We start from the raw sequence: 10458 nt of genomic DNA on the forward strand, positions 1-10458 counted from the left end.
TATTTTCTTTAAGAAGGCAATCACTAAGAAAAATCAACCAAGAAATCCTTCATAATACAACTGAAATTAAACAGCAATTCTAGCTAATCACACATCAGTAGTTACTTAATTCTATTTCAAACAGAATACAGACCTAAGCTAACTATTTCTATGTGCTTCAGAAAATTTCTGTCATTTTAGACATTTACATTTACTCACAATCCTTTGTATTCCAGGAACATCCTTTGAGTCCTAGACATTATGGGAATATCATGCATGTATATGATATTTCTCTTTCTAAATGACAAGTGTTTTCCTAGAAAATTTCCCAGAAGATAAAAATCTTACTGAAAAGTGGGGGGTGGGGTGGGGGACAGATTTTAAAACCTTCACTTCTTTCACTTTTGGAACTCCTATTGCTACATGATAGTATTTCCCACAAGATTATTTTTTATTTTATTTGAAGTTGGCAAAAATCTTTGTGCTGAATCCTTTGAGCATACCTCTAGTGATAGATGTCAGATCAGTGCTGTGTAGAAGAACTTTTATTTGACAGGTAGATGACAGAAAGAAGCCTCTCTCCAAAATACAAGATGTAACTGTAAAATCCTTCGGTGAGATTAACGTAATCTTTTGTTCCTATGTATAAATGACTTACTCATTCTTGCTTCAAAGAAATCAGTTCATGTAATTAATTTGAATAGTGTGAAATTAAGACACTTATAAGGTACATATTTCTTCAAATTAGAATGGTTTAAAATATTTTTATATGAATGCAAAATAGGTATCTAATACAAATTTCTAATGATATTTTAACTTATACTCTTTTTATAATTGTCAAGCAAGAAGACTTTTAGATTTACTCACTGTGCATATGGCATATACTCTTGGCAAGTAGCACCATGATAAAGAGATTACTCTATTAACATTGGGTATATGGTATACAATACAATGTTAACGTCCTAAATACTTTATTTTATCCTATAAATCTGGCATGATTTAGTACAGTTTATTACAAGCATTGCCTTATTCCCTCTGGCATTATGAAATGATTTTACATGTCCCCAAATATCACAAGAAGATGAGGGTAAAAATGTTTTCTTCACAAAATCCAGCATTTCCAGATAATTTTCCCTATTTTCCTTCCTTGTTCTCTTTCCTTACGGCCCTCAAAAATATATCAGGAATAAACAGATATTCACAATTCTATTGTACATACTATTACTATCTGTAAGTGTTATTCTTTATGTCTATTCGGGTTAGAACTCCCAAGATCAAATCATTTTTGATATATATCAAAGTGCTAGTCCATGTATATGTAATGAACATCAATTTAATGCATGCATAGAAAAGAAAGTCATATCCATTGCTAGATTTGGGATTCTCATTATAATATACTTCAAGAACTAACCAAAGTTCTGCAATGTTTTCAGATGTGAGAGAAAAAAAGTGAAAGAATGGTGAGATGTCAAAGATAGATTGCTTGTTTTCAGATTTATTTTCGTCTCTAGCTTTCTTACAGGCCTTCACCTCAGAGTCTTTTCAGGCTTCTATAACAGACAGATCTTTTCCTTGAATAAGGTGGTTTGCTCTAGCCTAAAAATGGACATGTACAAGCACTTTTGGGCTTCTCTGTTTCTTTGTTTGCTTTTCATAAGTCTCAAAAATGTTATTATTAAATGATCCAATCAAAAGAAGTTGATTATTATTCAATTTTCTTTTTTACTTCTTGAATGCACTAGATACCAGCGTACAGTACTACTTGACATTGAAGAGTATCATTATCTTAGAGTAGAATAAGCAAACTATATTCAAAAATAAATTTCTGGCTATTTACCTCATTAAATTTAGCTTGTCAGATACTTTTTAGAAAGACATAAGTAATAATGTAAATGAAATACAATACTGCATCTATTTCATTTTATTTTATATTTTATTTTGTGAGACATAGTCTTGCTCTGTTGCCTAGGCTGGAGTACAGTGGCGTGATCTTGGCTCACTGCAACCCCCTCCTCCGGTGTTAAAGTGATTCTCCTGCCTCAGCCTCCGGAGTAGCTGGGATTACAGGTACCCGTCACCTCCCCTCACTAATTTTTGTATTTTTAGTAGAGATGGGGCTTCACCATGTTGGCCAAGCTGGTCTCGAACTCCTGACCTCAGGTTATCCGCCTGCCTCGGTCTCTCAAAGTGCTGGGATTACAGGTGTGAGCCACCGCACCTGGCCAATACTGCATCTACTTTATAAAAGTGGGGATTTTTTGTCTATAAACTTCAGTAAAATGTAATCAGCAAATGTTAAGTACTGTATTCCAAAAGAATTTTCAAGTCTTTTAGATTTTACTAAGATTTTTAAAAATTATGTGTTTGAATTGAGATATAATTCGCATCCCATGCAGCTGGAAACCATCATTCTTAGCAAACTATCACAAGAAGAGAAAACCAAACACCGCATGTTCTCACTCATAGGTGGGAACTGAACAATGAGATCACTTGGACTCGGGAAGGGGAACATCACACACTGGGCTTATCATGGGGAGGGGGGAGGGAGGAGGGATTGCATTGGGGAGTTATACCTGATATAAACGATGAATTGATGGGTGCTGACGAGTTGATGGGTGCAGCACACCAACATTGCACAAGTATACATATGTAACAAACCTGCACGTTATGCACATGTACCCTAGAACTTAAAGTATAATAAAAAAAAAAATAAATAAAAAAAAAAAAAAAAAATAAAAAATAATTCGCATCCCAGAAAATTCATCCTTTTTAAGCATACAATTTTGTGGTTTATGCATGATTGCTATTTGCAGTATCACCTTTCATAGACAGGAAGATTATTGTTGTAAATTAGCATTATAAAATGTCATCTTACCTTACAAAGGAAGTTGATCTTAAAACCCAAAGACTGGGCATTTCTTGAGCCTGAGTTCATGTAGTTTCCAACAAGAAGAACTAATTCTAAAAGTCTGTTAAAGCTTTCACTTTTCTTCAGTTCTTCACAGGCAAGAGTTACTGCTATGATGCTTGGTTTGATGTTGTTTACGTGTTCTTCCAATGTGAGTTTGAACAGGATACTACTGAGACGAGGCTGTAACATTTTCACGGAGCTCATCTGTAAGATAAGAAATACTCTATGAGAATATACATTGAATGCCTCTTATTTTATCTCGTTAGTGGGGATAATTTCATAGTCAACACTGTAACATCTCTGCATAAAGTGAATTTGCTCTGGGATTTTAAAAATATTTTTTGCTTTAAACATTCCAAAGAAATATTTTATCAAAGTTTAAAAAGCAGTTGGCTATACAGGTTTTTTAAAACTAAATCATCCTTATGGCATTAATAAAATATAATAGAAGTTGAACAGTTGCTATATGTTAATTGCATAATCATTAGCCATCAATAGCATTCAAACTGCCAACATCTGTCCCTGAGGTGAACTAGGAAAATTTATAAACATGAAATTGAGTTGAGTGAATAGTCGGGCCACAGATAAAAGATGTACATGATGACAGAAAATATGAGTGGAACATTTCCTAAGAAATTACCTATTACTATGCTGTTTGAAATAAGAAGACTAGCTCTGATTGAGCATTTAATAATTTTTAAACTTATGATTTCTATTCATAAAATATATTATTTATATACACTCTAAAGAATTTCTAAAGAATTTCACCTACTTGACAGATGCTGATGTTAAGTAATTAGATGATAGTAAAATCACATGAACTTACTTTTCAAGTACATTATGCAAGAATTCTATATTGGTTTTCTTCAATACAGTTCAACTTTGGTTTTAATTACTTGTTTCATAGCATTGGTGCACATTAAATATTCCAGTTGGTATAGTTACTACGATAATAATCGTTTTTAGTTTTTAATTTCCTATAGCTCCAAGTTAACTAGTTTTCCTTCACAAAATGAATGCTGGGAGGGGAGATGGAAGAGAGGTAGACACACATGAACACACACAGACACATGCACACAGTGCAATTATTAATATTCCTAATTATATTTGTTTTTGTATGTATAGCCTACTTCCTTAAATACAAATGCCAAGTACAGATTAGACACCAAGATATCTTCAGATAACATGAAGAGAATTTGACGACATAAACAAAAGTCTTTAAACCACAAAGTACCTTTCAAAAGCAGGAGATGAGCTGTTGGGCAGACCATATCTACTCTAATACAGAATCAAGACATAGTCCATTATTTTTCTTCTTCAAACTCGCCTGTTAACCATGAACATCTGCCTCTCCAAATATGAACCTCTGCCTTCTACTAATCCTCCTATATGTTTTCATGCTTTTCACAGGCAGATATACAAAAGTATGATGGAATATCTACCTGTTACTATATTTTTGTAGGTCTCGTCACTTATGACTTTTTTTTTAAATCTGGTCAGGGTATTATTATACAAATTGTCCTGCTATTTCTTCAGTACTCACATGGCAAGTATAAAACACACCATCTATTCACAAAAAGCTTACAATATACTCTGAAACTGAACATAAGACCTTGAAAACTATTGCTGGTGAAAAAGCCAGCACATGATTTTAGGTAGGTAAAAAGAAATTAAGTTCTGGAGGTGTTCACTGGAAGAAGAAAAAACTTTAAACTCTTAGGATTACAGTGTTTAATGAAGACGTCACAGTAGAGGATACACATGAAAAAATATATGTATAGGTGTGTGCATGCATATGTAAATTTAAGCACACATAGAACTGACACTAAAAGGAAAAAGTGGCCAGGCATGGTGGCTGAGGCCTCTAAACCCAGCACTTTGGGAGGCAGAGGCAGGAGGATCACTTGAGGTCAGGAGTTTGAGACCAGCCTGGCCAACATGGTGAAACCCTGTCTCTACTAAAAATACAAAAATTAGCATGGTGGTGGTGGCACAGTGCCTGTAACCCCAGCTACCCAGGAGGCTGCAGCAGGAGAATTGCTTGAGCCTGGTAGGTGGAGGTTGCAGTGAGCCGAGATTGTGCCACTGCACTCCAGCCTGGGCAACAGAGTGAGAGAGAAAGAAAGAGAGAAAGAAGAGAAGAGAAGAGAAGAGAAGAAAGAAAAGAGAGAGAGAATGGTGTGAGAAAAGGTTTATAGGCTAGATATATATGATGTATATACCTAGGGGCAGAATGTGAAACAAAGTATCCAAAGAGTCCAGGTAAAGGCCACAGAAGTGGAAGCTAATCACATCAAAGTCTATGTCTCCATGAATTTGCAGGTCTCTTTGTGTATGTTTGTGTGGGAATCACTCTGAGTTTATATATTTTTCTGCCTTCATTTCCGCCTCTACCTCTGTCTCCAAATCCCTCCCCACTTTATTTTTCCTTTCCTTTTACTGGTAACTGGCCATCACTAGCACTGAAGCATGCTTTCTATCATTTTATGTTTAGGGAGTAGTTTTTTAGTCTCCCTGGTGACTAAAAAGAGTTGCTTTGAGCAGCTGCTAGTGACCACGCACTTGCTCTCCTGGTCATACTTTGCAGAGCTTATAGGGGCCCTGTTCACCAGGGTGCCCTCGGTACCAGATGGACAAGGAACAAAACCCTTAGGTGTACGGGGGCTTTTAGTCTTCTTCAGTTCCTATATCATGTTCCTTCAATCATATTCTTATCCTTTCCATGTTTTGTATTAGCCTACAATGTTTGGTCTACAAACTCAGAGAACATGGATTTGATCTTTTTATAAAAAATCAGCTCCAATTAAAATTACATAACGAAAGTATGCTTTGATAATGATAGTAACAATGATAACAGCAATTAACACTTAAGTACTTTGTGCCAGACTTTTTTCAACATTTGCTTTATATATTTATTAACTGATTTGATTATCATTATTTTCATTCCAAAGATGAGAAGAGTGAAACAAATAGTCAGTAACTTGCACAAAATCAAATTGTATGTTGGAAGCCTAAAGATTTGAGTGCAGGCCTTTGGGCTACAGACTCCAGACTCTCAACCGCTACCCCACACTGCCTCTTGAGTCTTACTAGGAGAAGTAACTATGATTGGTTGAAGGAGAGATTAATGGCAGGGAGACCATCAGGAAGTTAGCAAAATGGTGCAAGAAACAGGTAATGAGGTGGCATGTTGACAGTAGGAAGATAAAGAAAACAATGGATATAAAAGATAGAATTAAGGAAGAATAAATGGGACTTAGTAACCAATCAGTTACAGCAGGAGAAAGTCAAAGATGGCTCCAAAGTTTGAAGTCTGTTGTGAGACAGAACAATGTCGGCAATAATGAAGGTAGAAGGAGGTGCTAATTTGGTACAGTTTGTCACTTGGTTGTTTGTTTGTTTCAGGGAATGAGAGTAGATGGATTTGCTTTCCCTGATCTGCTGCTACTTAAATTCCAGTAAGCCAATCAGGGACTAAGGCAGCAAGGGCAGGTAGGTGTAGCTTAGTAGCAACTAAGTCAAATGAGACTGAATTTAGAAACCGTCATGTGATCTGACTGTGTGAAAACAGTCTGCCTAATTTTCTGGCCTTACGTTTCCCCATCGTAAAGTGGGAGAAATTCCTGTAAAGCAGTCTTGTTTTGATGAAAAGAAGGGAGTCAAAATAAATGATCCATACGTTTACTTTCTTCTTTTTTAGGCTCTGCCTCTACAGCTGTGGGAAGGTAGAGTAAAAAGTGCTAGTTCCATAAACGAAAAGTATTGCCTGGCTGCAACAAAAAATTTGTATTAGCATTTAAGTAAATTCAGTTGACCATCTTCTCAGACATCAAATAGGGCATCTTAACTTCTAACAACGATGCTCTTATTTTCCCATTCAAGACTCCAAATCTTGAAGTGATATTCAAATCATAGTAAACACAATGTTATTTATAATAATACCAATCCTTACCAATATTTTAACCTGCAGAATTTCTGAGAGTTGTTCCTTATTTTCCATGCTCACCATATAGAAACTCATAATTTTATGTACTTCAAGCTTGGATTATTAACATAGACTAAATGTTCTCCTTGATCCCTCTCAAATCCTCTCAAAAATAGTAAAATGATACCTACATGATAGGGAAATAATAAAATTGCTTTCCTGACATGTTGAATTTTTGTTATTATTATGATATCTGCTAGGAATTGAAACTATAGTTCGAGGGGTTAGAAGTATTGGAGTTGGCAGATTTGGGAGTTACCTGAAGAGATGCTATGGGAGGTAAGGTCATGATGAGGAGACTGCATAGAGAAAAAAAAAAGGAGAAAAGAGTCAAAAGCTACATCTTGTGGCACACCTAGTACAGGGTCTTGAGTATATCAATATGTGCTGATTGATTTTTAAAGCACTACTTAGCTGACTAACCATTTTCCAGATCTTTTCCCAAGGACAATTGTCTATTCAACAAAATTAACAGCTGATAGTAATATTTTACTTCCACAAAATAATGTCTTCAGTTATAATGTCAAACCAGAATTGTTAGGGAATTAACTTTGTTGAACTGCTATTACTAGATATTAATCTATCATCAGTCAGCCTGCTTTTCGGAAGAAGTTGTATACCGTAAGGGGTTCAAAGTTGCCCTTTGATCTGGCAAAAATTCTCCATTGATTCATCTCCTACAACAAGATTTGATACATGGCAGGTGATAAAGATGAAAAGTGATTTTAAAAATAAACCATTGTAAAATGAATGAATGAATGAATGGCTTCATTTATATAAATAGGAAACACAATATTCAGTAAAATGTTGGGTCAAGAAGAGGATGCATAGTTTCAAGAGGTATAACAGCAGGCTGATGTGGGGAAAGATGAAGTACATGTAAGGTCATTCATTAGCTTCCAGGTAGGTCACCAAGGCCCAATCTTAGCCCAAATTCAGAGCCCCATAGAGCTTTTTTTTCAAGAACAGGATTTAGGAGAATTTTTTTTCTCTAAACCCAGGAAAGAGAGGGTAACAATTATCTGGATTCTCCAGACCCATACTGTGAGTTGCAGTAGGAGAAACAGGGACACTGTAGTTACACAGACATAGGTTTGAGCCAAACTTCTGTCACTTTACTTTTTTGAGAGAGGGTCTCACTCTGTCACCCAAGCTGGAGTGCTGTGGGGTGATCACAGCTCACTGCAACCTTGACTTCCTGGGGCTCAGGCGATCTTCCCACCTCAGCCTCCCAAGTAGCCAGGACCACAAGCACACACCACCATGCCTGGCTAAGTTTTGTATGTTTTTGCAGAGATGGGGTTGTGCCATGTTGCCCAGGCTGGTCTTGAACTCATGGGGCTCAAGCGATCTGCCCACCTGGGCCTTCCAAAGTGCTGGGATTTCAGATGTAAGCGACCTCACTGGGCCTCACTTTCTAGTTGTATGACCTACTGCAAGTTACCTGGAGTTTCTAAGTATTTCCTCGTCATGAAAATGTATTCACTAAATCATCTATACAGGATGCATTAGAACTTAAATGTGATACTATGTGTATCACTCCTGTCACAGTAACTGACACAATGTAAACACTGTAAAACAATAGTTACTGTCGTTATTACATTCTTTATTCATCCTCAGAAATTGTCAGTATGAAGGAACTGGGATCCTTCTCTGTTCTCCCAAACCCAACGGAAAGTTTCTCTCATTCAAAATTAAGAAATATATTTCCAGGGCTCAGTGAAGAACAGCTCTCATTATCCACTCTAAGTATCATGCTTTATTTAGCTATTTTTAATTCATAATATACATCTACCATTAGAAATGTTATTATTAAAATTGTATTATTACAAAATCAAGAGATGATGGAGGAGGCAAGCTATGCACGTACATCTCTTAACAAAAGCCACAAACCAGTACATTTTGATCATAACCACATAATTTTTGCAACTATAAGTGTGAATTTTTATGATCAGACCAGTGTACACTGATAGAAACAGTTGAAACTCCATCAGAGGATTTGGATATGTAAGGAGATGTCCTAGATAACTAAGCTTAGAAATAATAGGAAGCACTGAGCAACATCCCCAGCCACACATACAATTATTAAAAGGCTCATGTCTCATAAAGGCACTTGAGTGCACTTAAGTGATATAAGTAAATAAAATAAAAACTCTGCTGAAATGTGTGTTTGTATTTAGTTGTAGTCCCTCGCAGCATTTTAGTTGACTGGCATCCTTTGTTTTATAATTCATTCCTTGAAGTGCTGTGGGATGCTGACCAGGGTATTGTATTAGATAGGGGATTTATTTGTGTTACGATGTACTTGTCTATCAAATCACATCAAGTGGCTCTCATTTCTTTAGCTGATCTTCACTATATTAAAAAAAAATAAAAGAAGTGCATTGACAGCTTTAGTGAGAGCAACTACAAGTGGGTTATTTCCCCAAAGAGTTAGATACAGTTTTGTTTATATAATTTGAATTTTACACACTTTAGTCCGTACGCAGCTCATGAATATTGATCTACTACCCAACTAACCTACGAATCCTCCGAGAAAGAAAAAGAGCACAAATGTAAAAATCATGTGTGAAGGAAAAGGAGATGGCCACATGGCACTCCTATGGTCAGGTGTAGCCTTTAGGGTTATTTCTGTCATCTTTCCTTTTCACTTCTAAGACATATTTCATTAACGCCTATCATATAGGAGCAAAACTGATCCCCCAGTCCCTTCAAAACATAATGTTAAGAATTCATTAGAATTAGCAGATACATTTGTAACAAATACATATTTGCTACAAGGTATTTTTTCCAAATAGTTACTCTTTTGATCCACTGCCCATTGAATATACAGAATCATTTTGTATCTGTGACTATAACAAAAAGAATGATCATGAAACCACATTAAAGGAGAACGGACTTAAGTTTCATAGAAGGCAGAACTGCCTACGGAAATGAGATTCAGAGTCAATACTGTCCAGATTTCTGCCTGGAGTTGTGGAAATAAGGCAGGGGCATTTATGACACCTATAAAGTAAATACTTCTATCTTCTTTTAGACAATGACCTTCTCCAGGGCAGAACCTCTCCTACTTATACTCATTCTAATACTTTCTGTAGCAAATCCAGTACCTAGCCTGGACAAAATAACCAATACAAGTGTACCAACTATATGGAGTCAATGCCAAATGTTTGTATATTAGATGTCATGAGAGAAAAGGGTCATACTTAATCTGTGAATTGAAGCCTTGAAAAAACTGAGTGTTGAAAACTGATTCTACATCAGAAAAATAATGATGTACTGGTAGGGAATATTTCCCCAAAGATAAAAATATGTGGAATTACCCATCAACAACCATCTACTTGTCTTTAGAACAGAATACAATAACATTGTGTGCCCCAAAAGGCACTATAAACTCGAAGAATCGCACTAAAAAGTTAGGCAAGAATTTTAAAACATCTTTCTGAAAACATGTTTCAGGCCAAGAACGCCATCAACATTTCTTTTTTTTTTTTTTTTTTTGAGATAGAGTCTCGCTCTGTCATCCAGGTTGGAGTGCAATGGTACTGCCTCATCTCGAGTTCAAATGATTCTCCTGCCTCAG

The 10458-nt window shown here is 36.0% G+C and overlaps 1 protein-coding gene across 4 annotated transcripts in view; it reads right to left on the reverse strand.

The window, feature by feature from the left end:
* The window catches only part of DIAPH2 (diaphanous-related formin 2), a 940316-nt gene that overhangs the window by 506049 nt on the left and 423809 nt on the right, over positions 1 to 10458 (reverse strand). For all 4 annotated transcript variants that reach the window (XM_011937272.1, XM_011937270.1, XM_011937273.1 and 1 more), the window contains one exon: positions 2855 to 3094. In XM_011937272.1, the coding sequence (XP_011792662.1) occupies positions 2855 to 3094 (240 nt within the window). The remainder of the gene's footprint in view (positions 1 to 2854; positions 3095 to 10458) is intronic.

Source organism: Colobus angolensis, unplaced genomic scaffold (genome assembly GCF_000951035.1).
Source record: "Colobus angolensis palliatus isolate OR3802 unplaced genomic scaffold, Cang.pa_1.0 Scaffold161, whole genome shotgun sequence".
NCBI classification, from domain to species: Eukaryota; Metazoa; Chordata; class Mammalia; order Primates; family Cercopithecidae; genus Colobus; species Colobus angolensis.